Source organism: Zalophus californianus, chromosome 7 (assembly GCF_009762305.2).
Source record: "Zalophus californianus isolate mZalCal1 chromosome 7, mZalCal1.pri.v2, whole genome shotgun sequence".
Classification (NCBI taxonomy): Eukaryota; Metazoa; Chordata; class Mammalia; order Carnivora; family Otariidae; genus Zalophus; species Zalophus californianus.
The window spans coordinates 145,262,120-145,282,372 of NC_045601.1; the positions used below are offsets into that span (position 1 = coordinate 145,262,120).

General features: G+C 41.8%; 1 protein-coding gene and 1 pseudogene across 1 annotated transcript; one reads left to right on the plus strand and one right to left on the minus strand.

The window, feature by feature from the left end:
• LOC118357178 lies at positions 1-290 on the plus strand (annotated as a pseudogene).
• Positions 291-6,288: 5,998 nt separating this feature from the next.
• On the minus strand, positions 6,289-20,253 carry LOC118357153 (putative olfactory receptor 2B8). The gene is made up of 2 exons (XM_035728409.1): positions 20,179-20,253; positions 6,289-7,247 (listed from the first exon to the last, which is right to left on the minus strand). Exon 2 carries the CDS (start codon positions 7,225-7,227, stop codon positions 6,289-6,291), a length of 939 nt encoding a protein of 312 aa, XP_035584302.1. The 5' UTR covers positions 7,228-7,247; positions 20,179-20,253.

Here is a 20,253-nt window from a genome sequence, read left to right on the forward strand (position 1 = left end):
ATGGCTAAACGCACCAAGAAGGTCAGAATCATGGGTAAATACGGGACCGTTATGGTGCCTCCCTAGGGAAAATGGTGAAGAAGATTGAAATAAGCCAGCACCCAAGTACCCTTGCTCCTTCCATGGCAAAATCAAGATGAAAAGACAAACTGTGGGGATCTGGCATTGTGGCTCCTGCATGAAAACCGTCGCTGGTGGTGCCTGGACCTACAACACCACTTCTGCTGTCACAGTAAAGTCAGCCATCAGAAGACTGAAGGAGTTGAAAGACCAGTAGAAGCTCCACCATTTGAAATACTGCTAGCTTATAATAAATGGGTTAATTTATGTAACAAAAACAAAATGGAACATTGAACAACTCTTGTGGCCCAGGAATAAATCCCACTGATCATGGTGAATGACTCTTTTAATGTACTGTCGGACTTGATTTGCTAGTATCTTGTTGAGAATTTTTGCATCCATGTTCATCCAGGATATTGGCTTGTACTTCTCTTTTTTAGTGCAGTCTGTATTTGGTTTTGGGATCAGAGTAATGCTGGCCTCATAGAACAAATTTCAAAGTTTTCCTTGCATTTCCATTTTTTGGAATAGTTGGAGAAGAATAGGTATTAACTCTTTAAATGCTTGGTAGAATTTACCTGTGAAACCATCTGGCCTTGGAATTTTGTTTGTTAGGAGTGTTTTGATTACTGACTCAATTTCTTTTTGGTTATCGATCTGCTCAAGTGTTCTATTTCTTCCTGTTTTGGTTTTGGCAGTTTATATGTTCCTAGGAGTTTTTCCATTTCTTCCAGGTGATCCAATTTTTTGGCATATAGTTTCTCATAATATTTTCTTAGAATTGTTTGTATTTCTATGGTGTTGGTTGTTATTTCTTCTCTCTCCTTTCTGATTTTATTTGGGTCCTTTCTCTTTTCTTTTTGATCATCAGTCTCACTAGGGGATTATCAATTTTATTAATTTTTTCAGAGAACCACCTCCTGTGTTCATTGATATGCTCTATCTTTTTAGTGTCTATATCATTTATTTCTGCTCTAATCTTTATTATTTCCCTTCTAGTGGCTTTAGGCTTTGTTGGTTGTTCCTTTTCTAGCTCCTTCAGGTGTAAGGTTGGGTTGTTTATTTGAGAATTTTCTTGCTTCTTGAGGTAGGTGTGTATTGCTATATGCTTCCCTTGTAGGGCTGCTTTGGGCTACATCCCTAAGATGCTTAGGGATGCTTAGCCTGCATCCCTAAGTTTTTGGACCATCATGTTTCATTTTCATTTGTTTCCATGTATTTTTTATTTCTTCTTTGTTTTCCTGGTTAGTAGCATGTTGTTTAACCTCCATGTATTTGTGGTCTTTCCACATTTTTTTCTCCTGGTTCACTTCAAATTTCAAAGCAATGTGGTCAGAAAATATGTATGGTATGATCTCAATCTCTTTGTGCTTATTGAGGCCTGATTTGTGACCTAGTATGTGATCTATTCTGGAATATGTCCCAGGTGCACTTGAAAAGATTGTGTATTCTGCTGATGTAGGATGGAATATTCTGAATTTATCTGTTAAGTCCATCTGGTCCAGTGTGTCATTGAAAGCCATTATTTCCTTGTTAATGTTCTGCTTAGATGACTTGTCCATTCATGTAAGTGGGGTGTTAAAGTCCCCTGCTATTATTGTATTATTGTCCATGAGGTCCTTTATGTTTGTTGCTACTTGTTTTATATATTTGGGTGCTGCCATGTTGGGCACATAAATATTTACAATTGTAAGATCTTGTTGCATTGCCCCCTATATTATGATATAATGCCCTTCTACATCTCTTGTTACAGTCTTTGACTTAAAATCTAATTTTTCCAATATAAGTATTGCTCCCCTGGCTTTCTTTTGACATCCATTTGCATGATAAATGTTTCTCCATCATCTCACTTTCTTTTCTTTTTTAAGATTTTATTTATTTATTTGTTAGAGAGAGAGCTCACAAGCAGGGGTAGCAGCAGGGACAAGAAGCCGCAGGCAGAGGGAGACACCAGCAGAGGGAGACGCAGGCTTCCTGATGAGCAAGGAGCCCGATGTGACACTCGATCCCAGGACCCTGGGATCATGACCTGAACCGAAGGCACATGCTTAACCGACTGAGGCACCCAGGTGCCCCTCCATCATCTCACTTTCAATAAGAGTGATCTTTAGGTCTAATAGGAGTCTCTTGTGGGCAGCATACACATGGGTCTTGTTTTTTTATCCATTCTGACACCCTATGTCTTTTCATTGGAGCATTTAGACAATTTACATTCAGAGTAATTATTGATAGATATTTTTTAGTGCCATTTGATTTCCTGTTTTGTCCTTCTTTCAGGAGATGGTCTCTGTCCATCTCTTGTCTTTGTCACTTTTGATCTTTCCTTTCCACTCAAAGAGTCCCCTTTCATATTTCTTGCAGGGCTGGTTTAGTGGTCACAAACTCATTTAGTTTTTGTTTGTCCAGGAAACTCTTTATCTCTTCTATTCTGAATGATAACCTGGTAGAATAGAGCAATCTTGGCTGGAGATTTGTTCTATTTGGCACGTTGAATATATCATGCCACCTTCTTCTGGCCTGCCAAGTTTCTGTGAACAGATATGCTGCTAACCTCACGGGTCTTCCCCTGTAAGTTAGGGGCTTCTTTTGTCTTGCTGCTTTTAAGAGTTTTTTCCTTATTGCCATATTTTTCCAATTTACTTACAATATATCCTGGTGTTGACCTGCTTTTGTTCACATTGATGGAAGTTCTCTATGCCTCCTGGATTTGGATGTCTGTTTCCTTCCCCAGATTAGGGAAGTTTTCAGCTATTACTTCCTCAAATAAAGCTTTTGCCAATCTCCCCTAGTCAAGGCACTCTCCCAGGAATAAGAAGTAAAACACATCCTTATCACCTGAGGTAGGGACCTGGAAGTTCAGAAAGCTGTAGAAATAAACTTTGCTACTTTTTTACAATTCTACTACCTCAGCCCAAATTCCAAGTGGAATTCTTTCCCAACTAAAGCTCCCAAACACCTGTTTTCTTTAACCTGTCAATTTATCCTGTCATTCAAATCCTGACATTTATCCTGTCAATTCCTCACACATGCCTCTGTCTAAAAGGTATAAAAACTGTCTGCCTTGGTCATTTCTTTGGGTCTCAATTTCATTATTGGGCCTCTGCATACAGGTAATAAAATTTTGGGTGTTTCTCCTTTTACTCTGTCTCATGTCCATTTAATTCCAAAACAGCTGGAAGAACCCTGGGGGGGAGAAGGAAATGTGACCCCCCCAAAACAAGTGTCCCATCCCTAAGGCCATCTCAGGGACCCAATCCCCTGACCCCTCTGATCATCAGTCATTCATCCTCTCATTTCTGCATTTACACAGAGCCCACCTTCCCAGCAAACCACATTTCCATACACAGTGGTTCCAGAGTCTGAGGACCAGGTCTGAAATGTGCTATAATATCACAACAATGAAAGAAGCTCTCACCTGTATTACAAAACAAGCATCTGAAAAGAAGTCACCTGCAAAGGAAAGGGTTCACAGGGATCTATAACCTGTTCCTCCGTCCTCAGTGAGCCTGGTCAGAGCAGAACTCTGGCAAAGAGTAACCATGAAATGCACAGACTATGGGTACATGAGGATCTTATGGGGCTGTACTCTGATTACTGATCTAGTAGTAATTTCAGCACCATGCATGGGTCTGTTTAGAACCTACACTCTACACACTGCAGATATGCTACCAAATGACAGTCCAAAAGCCAAACAGGGCTACGAAGGTAGGGACACATAATCTGAGGAACCCCACCCCCAAGTCTTCTCTGTGCTGACTTGTACCACACTGGTTCTGCCTCACATTTGAGAAGCAAAATGCTTTCCATCGCAGTGAGGGGGTCTCCAAAGCTGTCTGATGGGTCTGGGGCCTCCTGGATACTGCAAGGGCTCTCACTATTTTGTATCCTTTGCTAATTGGTAGTAAATCTTCTTCTGGTTAAAAATTGTGTTTCATGTGAGTCTGACTGACATTTTGAGTCTCTGCAATCACCCATTATCTGAGCTGCGGGTGTGCAGTGTTCCTCAGAAAGCAAAAGAGCTGGAAGAATCCATGAATTGCTCTAGAGCATCATGATCGTCCTGTCCTCCAGAGGCTAAACACAGATGGAATATAATAATTTAGCCAAACCTTGGATACAATCCCACAGCCATGCCACAGTTATTGGTGAAAATTCAAAAGGAAACAGTCCAAACAATATTGGTGACAATTTACACAACCCTGGAGTCTGTTACAGCCAAAGCATGGAGAGTGTGCAGAGGCAGATTCCTAACACCAGAAAAATGTTACAGAACAATTCTGAACTTGTGTTTGGTCTCTTAAGTGATTTCTTTTTTATTTTGGCATGAATTCCAGAGACCTTTATTATCTGTAATCTATTCCCATGTAACATAAACATCCAAATGCCATTCAAACATTCACTTAAAGGAAATAAATCTGTTTCCCCCCAGGGCTCTGTGTGTCCTTAAAAGCAGAGAAGTAGATGCTCACCCAGAATAATAGGCTGTGTAATTTCATGAGCCCCTAGGGGTTTTGCACCAAAGAGAGTTCATTTGAGGGATTTTAAAGTGACCATTTGCATATAACTCTCAGATATGGTTGAAACATAACAGAGAGTGGAGGGGTGCCTAGGAGATTCAGTAGACTAAGCATCCAACTCTTGGTTTCAACTCAGCTCATGATCTCCATGTCACAAGATGGAGACCCCATCGAGCTCTGTGCTCAGGCCAGAGTCTGCCTGTCCCTCCCCAAATCCCTTGGCCTGTCCCCTGCCAGGTCTCTCTCTCCCTCTCTCTCAAATAAATAAATAAATAATAAAATCTTTAAAACAAAACAAAACAAAATAATGGAAAGTGGGAAATTTGTCACATTTGGGGATAAACAGTATACATGATGCATCACTATGGTGTCAAGATATATCCTGGGTGTTGATTTCAAGTGGGAATACTGTGATGCTGTTAGCGAAACAGAGAGAACCTGACCGTGTGCATAATCTCCCCTGGCTGTCATTTCCAGCCTCCAAATGCTGTCTCTGTACCAAGATCACTTGGCATGAGCATGACCAGCTCAGGGGGTTCAAGGCCCTGGAGGATGCTGGTCAGCTGTCAGGACAGGGAACAGTACACTTGTTATGCATATATGTCCAGTCCAAGACACAAACACATTTACTTGCACTGGGCTACACATTGGAAAGAACTACCAAAACTCAGAAACATTTCTACAATGATGCCATTGTTAAAGCTCCAGCCTCCATAGGAAAATACACTGTTTGTGACAATACATATATACAAAAACCCAGACCCATACCCCAAAACACATTTATGTACAAACTGAGTTTGAGTTAAGATCAAAGGGCTACAATGTCAGATTCAATTGTTCTGGGCTGTTTATATTCATTACCTAATTCAGAATTGTGTGACAATAATTCAAACTGAGATGGCTATTTGTAAAGTTTAGACACATGGAGATGTTTAATAATTAATATATATTTTATTTCTTCTTTAAATTTCCTGCTAGTGAATCTGGTAAGCTCCAGAGAACATGGGATTTCCTGGGAATAAGAGGTATTTTCCTTTTTTTTTTTTTATAATATGTTCCTGCATTCAAATTATGTGGGGATTTGAGATACAAAAGCATTGATCAATTGACACCTGGATCAAAGAAATTATTAAATGGTATGAAAAGAAGATTTAAATATACTTCATCAGGATCGATGTTAGCAGGATTTTCTTTGAATTAAAGATTTCTTTTCCTCACAGTTGTCCACCTATTTCTTTGAAAAAGCTGTGATACAGTCAACCTATGGACCTCTTAATAGAGACATGATCACAATGCAAGAATAAGTGACGTGCCTCCAACAACTTGCTAGAAAATGCTAAAATGTTAATGTTTATTACAGTGTTTTGGTGACTTATATTCTTAGTTTCCCTATGCCTTTGTGGTATGTTCCTGAATGTCTCCTTCTAAGTAGAAATGAAACTATGTTCCCATAGTGGGGGGAAATAAGAAAAATCTGTGGAGCTTTTTAAAATAGTAATGATTCAGGCACTCTAGGAACACTAAGGCAGCATCTCTGGAGGCTGCATGAGTCTATGGACTTAGATTTTGAGCACTCACTTGCATAAAAGAATGAGGTAAGGAAATTCCCTTGAGAGTTGTCAGAGGAAACTTTGGGTGACATGCGGGGGGACACAATCATCTTAAGTGCTCTGGCATTCAACGTCTTCCATCAAAGGGTCTTTCTGCCCAGTCATCTAGAGTCATGGCCCCTCCAAAGCACCTTCTTCATTGCTCCCGTCACATCCTTGTTCCTCAGTGTATATATGACGGGGTTGACCATGGGGGTGACGATGGTGTAGAACAGAGAAATGAACTTGCCCTGATCCTGGGAGTAGTTGTTGCTGGGCTGGAGGTAAGCGTAGATGGCCGTGCCATAGAACAGGGAGACCACTGTGATGTGGGACCCACATGTCCCAAACGCTTTCCTTTGCCCAGCAGTTGACTTTATTCTTAAGACTGCCCTGACAATCTGACCATAGGAGACTGTGATTAATGCCACAGGTATGAGGAGAATGATCACACTGACGAAGAACATCTCAGACTCATACACAGTGGTGTCAACACAGGCAAGCTTGAGCAGTGGGGGGATCTCACAAAAGAAGTGGTCTATTTTATTTTTCCCACAAAGTGGTACAATAAAGATGAGCATTGTCTGCAATGAGGAGTTGGCAAAACCAATGGACCACGATGCAGAAGCCATGAGGGCACAGAGACGGGGGTGCATGATCACTGTGTACTGCAGGGGCTTGCAGATGGCTGCATAGCGGTCCAATGCCATGACCCCTAAGAGAATGCATTCTGTGGATCCCAACCCTAGAGCAACAAACAGCTGAGCCACACAGCCACCAAAGGAGATAGACTTGTCTGCTCCCCTGAGATGCACCAGGAGCTGCGGGACAGTGCTGGTCGTGTAACACAGGTCCAGAAAGCTTAGGTTGGAGAGGAAAAAGTACATGGGAGTCTGAAGATGTGGGTCCAGGTGGGACAAGGCAATGATGGCGGTGTTTCCCAGCAGAGTGAACAGATAGAAGACCAGAAGAACCACAAAGAGGACTAGCTCCAGTTGAGGCCGGTCAGAGAAACCCAGCAGGATAAACCCAGTGAAAGAACTGCCATTTTTCTGTTCCATCCTCTGTTAGCACATGTTTCCTGTCAGGACCAAGCATTTAGCAATTTTTAAAAGAAATCTTCAAATAATAAACAGTTGTTGGGGAGTGGATGTATCATGTTAAAGACAGGGCCATGGGATTTTATCAGTAACTATTTAAATAAATGATGTACTGAGGGGGGAAAGATGGTGGAGGAGTAGGGGACCCTATTCCAACCAGTACCCGGAATTATATTATCCATAAGGACTAAGAAGGCAGGTGAGAAAAGACAAAACTCTGGCGAGATGAACTTGTACAAATGATTTGCTGCTTTATAGGATTATATATGTATGTGTGTATATATATATTTAAAGAATGCTGAATGACTACCAATCTAACAGGGATAATAACGAATATTATTTTAGGTTGAAAAATAAAATAACAGGCAAAGCAGATGCCCACTAAAAGAGAAAAAAGAATGTGATTGCCTCTGAATGTTACAATTGCTTCTGGTGCCTTGCTGGAGAGCACACGGGAGGGAACTAGAACACTCATGTCACAGGCTATCATCCTACTTTTATTTTTCTCATTCCACTCAGGAAAATCATTATCATTTAGTAACACTGCATATGAGAAAGATCAGGCTGTGCATTGCATTCTCCCTTCAATTCTCCAGAGTATGTTCTGCTGATTGGGTCACTTTTTTCCCTTCTTCCTCCCCTCCTCAGCATCCACCCATCTCCAATCTCTGGGCACCACCACAGAACACATCTTCCAAGAGAAAGAATATGTCTAGACTAAGGTTAATAAGAAATTACATTTCATTTCCTTCTTACCACATTTTAAAAATTGTGTAATTAGACTAACCATCCTCTCTGTATAGGTAAGCATCAAACTACTGAATGGAGTAAGAAACATTGATTCCTCTAACACAAACTACGTAAATAATAGTGGCTGGAAATATGAAACACAACCATCCTAGGTACAGGTGCACAGAATGGTGTCCCTACTAAGTATCATGATATGATATATAGAAAAATCAAGTTACAAATCCATACATAAATTATTACTTTGCATATAAAAACTAAATACTTGAAAAAAGCACATGTTACATAGAGAGAGAAAAATGTTATTAGGCAAAATAACAATGATTAGATTCTACAAAATAAAAGAAGACAGCATTCTAAGTAATAATTACCATCAAAAAAAGAAAATAATTGGAAATGACATCTCACAAAAATACATTTTTACAATAATAATTAAGAGAACAGGCATCAAATGAAAGAAGTTAAATGCTTAATACCGGCGCACATAAGATGATAGAGCAATTCCCGTGAGTGTTCAATTTACCAATTTTGGTAGGAGGTAGGGAAAGGGGTCTTTACACATTGTAAAGACCAAAGATCTCAAGACAATGTCTATATTGAAGATATTTCAAATACGTAACATTCACTGATATATTTGAGATACAAACCCTGCCGTATCCAGTTCCTGAATGAATCCTAAAATAGTGCGGGCAAAGTTTCTACAGCCTCAGGGCTACAACTGAATCACTATTGCTTTAATGATGCCTCTGGTTCAAAGGTCTGAGGTGACCTCAGATATATTAGAACAGTCCCCTCTATATGAATTGCATCAGGTTTAGTCCTGCCTTGGCATTGGCAGCCTTTTGTCTATCCCATGAGTCTGTCGCTGGCTGTGAGCTGCCCCCACCCTGTCCCTGAGACCACCTGGCAAAGTGGCTCCCTTTCAGCTGAGGGCAAATCTCTGAAGAAGGGAATGGCTGTGAACCTTGCAGCCCATGTTCCTAACACATAGGGTAAGGATTGGATCAGCAGCCAGGTAGACAGCATCCGAGCAGGGCACCAACGGCATTCATACAAGAGTCCATTCAGGATCCTGGGCAAGGATAGAAGGATGGAACCCAGTGTACCTCACACATCACCTCAGTGCAATCACACACACACACACACACACACACACACACACACACAGAACTTGTCATTTGCCTAATTCATCAATTAGACACTCAAGAGTCTTCCTACCTTTTTTCTTCAGATTGGTATTTGTACTCACTTGAATGATCATCATTTCTTATTAAAATAATGTCAAAATAGAGAAGCGCTCACACAATATTCACAAAATGGAACTCCCCTATTGTTATTTACAACATAGTATTTTTAAAACGCCATAATATTTTATATTTTAGATATTTTAGTAACTCCTAAGGGAGAAAATGACCATTTAGAAACTATAAATACTGACAATGAGTTTTATGCAGAGAGAACAAATATCTAATTTCACAGACAATAAGGACGAAAAAAAGCATGGAAGCATATAGTCTAATACTTTTACACATATGCATACTCTCTTATTCTCCTACTGAAGGGCATATTTTATTACCATTAAATATACATATTTAAATTATTTTCCCCATATGCATCCTGAATGTACTACAGTAGAATGAAATGTCTGGGAACAACTTGGTGGTCTATAATGAACAACTAAATTTAGTTCTTATATTTGGTGAATTTCCACGGTCTGTTCTTTAGACAATGGACCACATATGCAAACCAATAGTTTTTCTGTTTCAACAACAATTGCAACTGAAAATAAGCTAAGTTGCCAATTCCAAAAGCAACACAGAGACCGAATTCCTTTTCACTCACCTTTGTTCACCCTCTCTGTGGATTCTAAGCTATTTCCCTACCTCCTTTCCAAGTCACTGCCTAATGACAGTACGGGGGATTGGCCCTTGGACATGTAGAATCAATTATATGCAGTAAATGCAAAGGCTGACTATACCAGCACTGGCTTATCCATAGATTTTTCCTGAGCAAAAGGATGCTTTCTCATGATGAGTTCACGTGTCTTCAGGTGGTACAGAGTACACTTTGCCTCTAGGAGGTAGGAGGTGAAGTCCCTTGCAAACTCTCACTATGCTTTCCCGAATACAATGGCCTGCCTGTATGAGCACAGGAGAGGGTGCTGTGACGCTCAGCTGTGGCTGGGCTGGCACTGAGAACCAAATGTGTTTCCCTGGCTGACGTCTCTGGGGAGCAGATGCCCACACTGCTAATGAGCCCCTGTCACTGAGCGGTCCAGAGATGGCAGTCCTCAGGGAGAATGACAACCAAGGACAAAGCCAGAGGAGACCTCATCCATCTCTTTTGTTATTTCATATATTTCACAGAGGACAAATAACTCCCTAGATCTCCCAAACCACCTTGTTCACATCTATGAATGACCTACATGTTTTACAAAACACTTCAGTTTTTTTGTCACAATCACCCAAAAATTTCTTCTAAATATATAAGTAAGAGTCTATTCAGTTACTTAATTTTAATGTAAATATGTAAATAAATTCTTAATTTCATTGATAACCATCATATATATGGGATCACAGAGCTAATATTTAGGCAATTCTTATCTTTACCATGAATATAAAGGAGGGCAACCAAATTCTACCAAACTTCTAATGTGGCAAAGGAAAAAAAACCCTCAAATCCTCTAAAACACTCTTCAGTTTATATCCACAGGTTTTAATGATGTACTCAAACAATTTTTATAAAAATTATCTGTGTTTTGCGCATCTGGGTTGCTCAGTCAGTTAAGTGTCTGCCTTTGGCTCAGGTCATGAGCTCAGGGTCCTGGAACTGAGCTCCGCATCAGGCCCCCTGCTCGGCAGGGAGTCTGCTTCTCCCTCTACCTCTGCCCCTCCCCTTTCTCATGTTTGCTCTCTCTAAAATAAATCAGTAAAATCTTTAAATAACATTATCTGTGTTTTTAATAAAACATACATTGTTTATTTAAATTCAACTAGTCTTTGCATTTAAGTTCCAAATGATTTTGACTTTACCGGGTTAATTAAAATAATCACTACAGAAAAACAGAAGGAAGTTGATGGGTTGTTTGTGGCTATTTCTCGTAGGTCCATAAGTTTCAATTTCATTTATCATGTTCGACCAGAAGAGATAAACTACTTCCTGCTAAAAATGTTCTTAGATTTGAATTTTCTCAGTTATTCCCAAAGCAGTTAGATTCCCTCCTGGGAGTTAGAGGGAAAATTGGCAGACTCTGTAGCCAGGGTGTCCTTCGAAGAGGGAGGGAATCACAGTCCTGCTATTACCTGCTGTTACACTTTGCATCCCCTGGCAGCCTTACATGCTCAAATGGCTTTAATAATAGTGTGGCCTTATGTAGTAATGTGGACCCACACTTACATCCTAGACTCAATATTATCTAGGATAACGCTCAGGCACCTACTCCAAGATACGCATATAAGGACGGCCAACAGCAGCATTGTTTGTATTAATGGAAACTAGAAACAATCCAAATGCTTATAATGGTAAACTAGGTAAACTGTGGCCCGTTTTTATAAAAGAGTACTTTACAACAATATGAACAAATCTTAGCTAAACAGGGACACCTGGATGGCTCACTCCCTTAAGGATCTGACTCTTGATCTCAGGGTCATGAGTTCAAGCTCTGTGCTGGGCTCCACGCTGGGTGTGGAGCCTGCTAAAGAACATCGGCTAAACAAACAGAAACTGTTTTTCACACAAAGTGCTGAGCAAATGATGCAAGTCGCAAAGTAATCCTTCCGTCTACATAAAGCTCAAAAACAAGTAAAACAAATTATTCTTTATGAATTCGAATATGGGTGGTAAGACTATAGCTAGAATAAAAAATTATGGTAAAAACTAAAAACGATATCAAAAGGCTGATTATAACAAAGTCAAGATCAAAATAGAGAGAAAGGTGTGCAGTTGAGTAGAGTCCAAGGTTCTGTCCAGGTTCTAGTGAAGGGTGTCAATATCATGACCATTCACTTTTCCATGATTCTTTAAATTAAACGATTTATATGTCGGTCAATTTATATGTCATATTTTTATATGACAGTGTTGTACCCAGTATTATACCTATGACAATAAGAAAGCAGGAAACAAAGTTACTATATAAAAATAATATAAATGATGAAGAGTATTTTTAAAAGGATGAAAGTGGCTGATAAAATCACATTTGGAAAAGCTAACTTTAGACAAAAAAGATACACTATCAAGGACTTGTAAGGAATCACACAGGCGGACTCCAATGAATACCTACCAAAATAAGATTTTACCGAAAAGCAACATAATTGAAAAAGGAAGGAGCAAGAATATTTCTCCAGCAGGAGCCTGGACACCATCCTCCCTGCAAAGCTGCAATTGTGAGGACAGTCTTTCATCTCAAAGATCCAAACTGCCACCAGCTCAGTACATTCTCCAAGAGGCTACTTCTGGTCTCTGAGTTGTTCCCAGCTCTCTGATCCTCTCCTCATTACTTGTCCCCCATCTGAGGGAAGCAGTGGGAAGAGCCCAACCTTCCTACTAAGTGAGATTCCACTGTCCCTGCACTGCTGCCCTGTGTTGGGATCTGTGGTTACCACTGGGTAAACAGATAAAGAGCCTAAGAGGGGAACGTGAAAAGGAAAAGCCTCCAAGAAAAGGGAAAGAGACAGACGACAAATCCAGAAGGACAAATGACAGAAGCTGAAACAGACAGGACATATACACAGAGATTCCAGTTACACAGAAAACAGAGAATACTCCCTAAAAGTGAAAACAGGAGGAAAATGACAGAATGACAGAGAAAACAATAAAATGATGGGCAATAGAATTCTCAAGGTACAAAAAGCTCAGAATGGATTGAAGTCATTAGAAGTGAGGTAAAATACAGTGCCAGACTGCAGAGCAAGCATTTTTTTTAGTTATTCCATACTCAGAGGTAGTTCACTTATAGAAGGAACTTTCACACACATGGACATCGTGCATATGTTCACTGCATTTCCACCCAGAGTCAGTGGTAACAAACGTGCTCGCTCCCTGTTCAACATACCACACAGTCCCTCACCCTCTCTGCACAAGGCATGACTCTGACCCTTTCACGGAAACGTTCTCCCACTCTGGAGCTGGACGCTCCATTGCTCCTCTGGGGTTCTTGAAGGATGCTCCCAAACTATTTCATCTTGCTGGGAATTTCCTGGAACCTAAACCAACTAGGTAGAGTGATTGTGATGAGGATATAACTGAGAGCACTAGAAGCCCAAACGTGTGGAAAGAGGCCATAAATCCCTGGCTACATTTCCCTCACCCACACCCTCCCACTCCCAAATACACAACCATGTACATACACACAAAACACGTGCATTAGGAAGCTTCCAAAATTTGGTTTACTATGTCTTCTTTGAATATTTGACCACTGAACAAATCCCTGCTCAGGCTGCTGAATATACAAGGAAACTTAAAACAGTTGGAGCCAATTTCTATTTTCATACATTAAAATTCTTTTAAGTTTGGCCATTTGGGGACCAACCCTATAATTCTTGTGTAATTAAGTTCTCTACATTATTAACACCTTAACATTATAAATTATAAACATAAAGTTTATAATCACAGTGAGGAGATCTTTGCATGCTCAGCACGCTGACTAAAACATTAAGAACAGTTGATCACTGACTTTTGGTAACCGTTAGTCTCTACCTGGTAAGAGTAGGGGCTTATTAAAAGCAATTTAAAAATATCCCAAAGTCCAATGGAAAGAACATAATTTTGGAGTCTGTATGTCTAGGTCCACATTTTGGCCCCATCATTTAAAACTGTGACATTTCAAGAAAAGAATTTAACCTCCCTATTCCAGAGTGTGCTCACTTGTATATAATGGTCTCTGAAGACAGTGACAATGTTGATAATGTTGACTCTTGGTGCTATGGGAAATAAATAATATAGAGAATGTGAAAACTCCTAATAAATTAGAAAGCACAATGTAAATGCAAAGAACTAGTAGTTCTGACTGAAGTCACACTTTTTCTACAGTGCATTTTCCCCGTCACCCGACATCGAGCCATGTTATCGGCCACTCTCAGCTTGAAATGGTCTTATTTTTATTTTATTTTTTTAAAGATTTTATTTATTTATTTGAGAGAGAGAGAATGAGAGATAGAGAGCACGAGAGGGAAGAGGGTCAGAGGGAGAAGCAGACTCCCTGCTGAGCAGGGAGCCCGATGTGGGACTCGATCCCAGGACTCCAGGATCATGACCTGAGCCGAAGGCAGTCGCTTAACCAACTGAGCCACCCAGGCGCCCTCAGCTTGAAATGGTCTTCATGAAACTATTCATCCTAGATATACTCACTTGGCAGCAACCATTACTATTCTGATTCTTTTAAAACTCTATGTACTTTACCTTTAGTTCTCTTTTTAGCCATTTCCCCCTTTAAAAATGATGGTACTTCAACTGAACCACCAAAGAATAATTGTCAAATGGTATCAGGCTCGGAGTCCCTTCCCAAGTAAAATCTTACACTGCCCATTGTCAGTCCTGACATAGCTACATGGATATTTACAATTAATATGTCTCCCCCACCAAAGGTGGCTGTATTCATTTCCTGGGGCTGACATAAAAAGTACCACTCACTGTGGACTTAAACAAGACACCATTCTCTCACGGTTCTGGAGGCGAGTCCAAAGTCAGCTGTCATGCAGGACACCCTCTCTCGGAAGGTTCTAAAGGAGAATGTGTTCTATGCCCTTCTCTTAGCTTCTGGCATTGTCAGCAATCCTTAGTGTTTGTTTTGTTTTTTCCTTTCTTTCTTTGTTTTTTTTTGGGGGGGGGGGAGGAACAGAGGGAGAGGGAGAGAATCTTAAGGAAGAGCCATGCCCAGCACAGAGCCTATGTGGGGCTCGATCTCACCTCCCTGAGATCATGACCTGAGCTGAGATGAAGCCTCAGATGTCTAATGGGCTGAGCCATGATGCCCGATCCTTGGCACCCTCTGGCAGACAGATTCGTTGTTGCTCCAGCCTTTGTCTCCATGGTCACCTGGTGTTCTCCCTGTATTCTGTGTCTGTGTCTGTTTTCCCTTCTCATGAGGACACTGAACATTCTGGATCAAAGCCCACCTTCATCATGAATGACCTCATTTAAATTCGATTACATCTGCAAAGACTCTATTTTCAAATAAAGTCACATTCACATACACCAGCTGTTGGGACATGAACATATCTTTTGGGGGGGCATGATTCAACCCAAAACAGGAGCTTTTCCTTTTGGCTTCTCCACTTCTAAGAAAGGGATCAACTGACCTCGCAGTCACCAAGACTGGCATCCTGGTTACCCTGATAATTCCCCTATAGTCACTCACGATATGCCGTCCTGTCTCAGGCTGCCCTCAAGCTCCATATCCTGATCCAGGTTTAAACTCAGAATACATGATGGAAGATACAGTTTCCCATGTAATAGCTGTGTGATATAAGGAAAAGCCCCTACCTTCTCTGTACTGATGCTTTGTCCAGAAATTGAGGGGATTTACAGAAAAACCTCCTAAAATTCTTTCCAACTTGGAAAGTTGTAACTTCTTTTTTTAATGTTTCTATTTGAGTAGAGTTGACACATAATGGGACATTAGTTTCACGTGTACAACATAGTGACTCAATTTATCTATACATTATGCTCACAAGTGTAGCTGCCCTCCGTCACCATACAACCACCATACAATGTTATTACAATGTCACTGATCATATTCCCCGTGCTATGCCTTTTATTATCTTTACTTATTCATTCCATAACTGGAAGCCTGTACCTCCCACTCCCCTTCACCCATTTTGCTCACCCTCCCAAACCCCTTCACCCTGGAAACCATCAGTTTGTTCTCTGTATTTATAGGTGTGATTCTGCTTTTAGTTGTATTTATTTGTTTTGTTTTTGAGATTCCACATATAAGTGAGATCATATGGTATTTGTCTTTCTCAGTCCAATTTGAGCCAAATCTGTCTCCACATGGTATGTTGGACTAGAATTGCTGAGCCTACATAAAGACAGCAAGGATTTAAAAAGAAAAAACAAAAACAAAAACCTGGGTGCACTTGGTTGGCTCAGCTGGTAGAGCATGCAACTCCTGATCTCAGAGTTATGACTTCAAGCCCCACATTGGACAGAGAGATTACTTAAAACAAACAAATAAAAACTGAATAATTACTGGGCAAATTCAATCCAAGGAGAAGTTCCGGGTCTTACTGGAAGGAGGAAAGAGAGGTGGGAAGTCATTGCCTTTACCGTCCCAGATCCTCTGTCAGTGCTCTGCACATAATGGATATCCAACACAGTTTTGTTTGAGCAGTTAATTAATATATCAGATAATAAAAAATCAAAAATTGATAGCCATATCCCAGAAGAAGAGAGAAGGTAATTTGAATACAAATGAAGAAATGGAGGGTTTCATCAGGGACAAAATAAGTGTTTATATATATGAAATAAAATTGTTTTGTTAATTGGAATAGACTTTTCATATAAAAAAATGAAGTAACAATAAGGAGAAATATATATCTACGAAACATATATCTAAAAGCTTAGTTGTCTAATTAAATGCCTTGTGGGGGCGCCTGGGCGGCTCAGTCAGTTAAACATCTGCCTTTGGCTCAGGTCATGATTTCATGATTCCAGGATCCTGGAATCAAGCCTCGCATTGGGCTCCCTGCTCAGCGGCGAGCCTGTTTCTCCCTTCTCTCTGCCCCTCCCCCCTGCTCGTGCATACTCTCTCTCTCTCTCTCTCAAATTAATAAATAAAATCTTAAAAAATAAAATTGCTCTAAAGTTGCTCTAAAGTGGAATTATTAAGTCAATAGATCTGAATTATTCCAAAGTGTTTGTTGCAGGAGAAATGTGATTTATCTGACCCAGAATACCAACACGTGGTACACTAGCTAAGAAATCTGAAGAAACAGGACACCGGACTAGCATTTTCAACCAAATACCAATAGCACCATTACTTCATACTCTGCTTCCATGATTAGGTCTAATGAGCTGGAAATGATTGTCCTTTTCATTTGCAGGAACTTAAAAGTGCCCACCAGCCTTCCACATGTGCAAGCACATCTGGGCCAGAGCTGGCCACCCTCATGCATGGAGGCAAGCATCAGACAGTCCAATAGGAGAGCCTTTTAACTCCCATTAGGGGTCATCTTTACAATGGCAGAACATGTGCTTTGAAAAGTAGAGCCGAAAATCTTGGACACTGTGTATCACACAACATAGGAACACCGTGGAAGAGTAGGAGGCACACAGGCTCGAGGCCTCGGGGCCTGAGGAACAACACTGTGCTGTGTTCCCTGAGCTGCCCTCTTCCATATGACAGCACTGACTGGGTGCTGGAGAAGCAACAGGAACGCCAATGGGCACAGACCAAAGAAAAGCATCAAGACCTCGTCTCTCTAGCCAAAGGACTTAGAAAAGCAAAAAACTTTTGGACACTAACCGCTGTATTCCAGAAAAGCCTGTGGCCCCTTTCCCACCCCGCCAAGTCCAAGCTGATGTGATTTCGTGGCAGCCTGGTGGAGATGCACAAATGTCATCAGCACCCAGGAGTAATGTGGCCACACCGCCCCACTGCCGTCAGTGAGGGTTCTGTGGGGAGGAATAAGGAGGCACCCACGCCCCTCCCAGCAGAGCCCTAGTGGGTTTACACTCCTGGGTCCCACAGGGCTGAAGCGAACAGAAACAGTTCCTAACTGGCTGGGCCTGCCCCCAGCGCAGCAAACTGAAACACCCAGATATTCTATGAAAGAAGCCAATTTTCAGATCTTCATAGCCGCACTGGAGTGGGAGGGGGTGGTTCTAAATGAACGCCCACCTCGGGGCCAATTGCAAGCCTTTCCAAAGGCCTGGAGGCCGACAAGCACCGTCTTCACCGTGCCCTGTGGGCCTCTGTGAAAGGAGCTTGTGCACACGTCTGACACTCAGCTGTTGTGGCTGCTGCCTGGGGGACACATTCCTCGGAGGCTGTGCTCTGGTGGCCAGTGGGGCTTGTGTTGCTAGGTTTGACAGGACAGTAGCAAAACAAAGACAATTCCCCACCAGCAGCACAGAGGGAGGAGCCAGACATGCCATCTTCCCTTGAAAGAGGTATGTTTATAAACTTTAAATCTGCTGTCCGATGGGCCAACTTCCAATCAGCCTACATCAAGGAGTTGCCTGAAAGCCTCCCTTTTGGGACACGAACAGATCTTGGCAAATCCTCCAATACTGGGAGCCACTTAGAACAAAATGGAGCAGGGGCGCCTGGGTGGCTCAGTCATCAAGCGTCTGCCTTCGGCTCAGGTCATGATCCCAGGGTCCTGGGATCGAGCCCCACATCGGGCTCCCTGCTCTGTGGGAAGCCTGCTTCTCCCTCTCCCACTCCCTGCTTGTGTTCCCTCTCTCTCTGTGTCTCTCTCTGTCAAATAAATAAATAAAATATTAAGAAAAAAAAAGAAAATGGAGCAGAAATGTTCCACAGATGTTGACCAGTTACACCACTGCCTGAGAGCAAGGCTGAGAGAGAGACGGAGACAGAGGTGAGGTGGAAGCACAGAAAGGACCTTCTTTAAGCCACTACATTTTCAGGGTCTTTTGTTATGGCAGCTTATCCTTTAATTTACCTAATGAGTTTTCCACTGACTTCTCTGGATTTTCCTCCCAACTGCATTTAGACTCCAGCCCTCCACTGGCCAATCATTAAATGTTGAAGTGCCTCAAACCTTGGTCTTAAGTGCTCTTCCTTCTCTAAAATCTCTCCCCGTGAGATCTCCCCCCTTATGACTGCAAATGTCTATGACATGCAATAACGCCAAAATCCCTGTTTATAATCAAGATCATTTCTATAGGCCCCCAGATTCTGCGTCTCAGCCGAGGCTTTTGCGGAAAACAGAACTTGAAACAAAGGCCTGTGTGCAAGTACCTAGTGCAGAGTGTGATACAGCATCAGGAGTAAAAGAAGGGGAGCAGAACAGGGAAGAAAAGTGGGCTTGTCATCAGGTGCCGCCAGTGTGAGTAACTGGGTGCCTGGCCACGTGCACTCCCCTGAAACAGGTCTTAGGACGTATCCCTGGGTGCCTGGCCACGTGCACTCCCCTGAAACAGGTCTGGGTGCTTGGCCACGTGCACTCCCCTGAAACAGGTCTTAGGACGTATCCCTGGGTGCTTGGCCACGTGCACTCCCCTGAAACAGGTCTTAGGACATATCCCTGGGTGCTTGGCCACGTGCACTCCCCTGAAACAGGTCTTAGGACGTATCCCAAGAAGAAAGAAAGGAGAAATATTTACCCAGCAGCTCCATTCCCCATTGGTCAAATTTCAGTCCATGCAGCACTAACTAAGCAGTCTCCCTACCCTCTACCAGGGTGTTGGAGTATTAGAGGAGCTGTAGAGGCCCAAGCTGCGGCATTGTCAAGTGGCACCCCAATAAAAATAGAGCTCACAGAGCTAACTACTGCAGCAGTGGTTGAAATTAGAAAAATGTGAGGCCCCGATGATCTCAGGTGGTACTCAAAAGGTTCCTGAAACAGTCCACCCCTGACAACATTAAGATCCCTTTGTGTCCAAGCAAACAGGGTCCCCTGCAAGGTGGCTGCCAGCACAATCTCTATAAAATCTTTTTTTTTTTTTAAGTAGGCTCCACACTGGGCCTACTGATCAAGAGTCAGATGCTTAACCGACTGAGCCACCCAGGCACCCAACGATCTTTATAAACTCTTAGTGCAAGAGATTTAGCAGAGCACCAGACTGGCTCAGTAGGTGATCTCACGGTTGTGGGTTCCAGCCTCACTCTGGGTGTAGAGATTACTTAAAAATAAAATCTTTAAAAAGAGAGAGAGATTTAATAAAAATGCTACAATCTCACTGCTGTAAGCTGTTCGGAAGCTTTTGACCAAAAGTAGATTTGATTTATCCTCAGCTGTCAGTTTAGCCTGTGTTGTTTGCCTGGAATGGTGGTCCAGACATTTATCCTTAAGGGAACTATACCATTACTTGTCTTCCTCTTATATAATCATGGCTGCTGCAATTCCACATTCACACCCAGGCTCCAGATATACTCATTCCCTACCTTATGTGTAGCATCCCCATGATCTACACAGTCATCTACATGATAATCAAGGTCAATCGTCCTCCACCAGTATCATAACCCCTTTCTTCACTTACTGGTCTAGTGGCATGAGGATCCCAAAGAGGCCATAAGGTAGTCATAGCTTCAAGTTCAGTGAAACCCCTCTTGTG

Bases quoted from the DNA above. Each gene is read 5' to 3' on its own strand.
- LOC118357153 (XM_035728409.1), bottom strand. From the start codon at position 7,227: ATGGAACAGAAAAATGGCAGTTCTTTCACTGGGTTTATCCTGCTGGGT.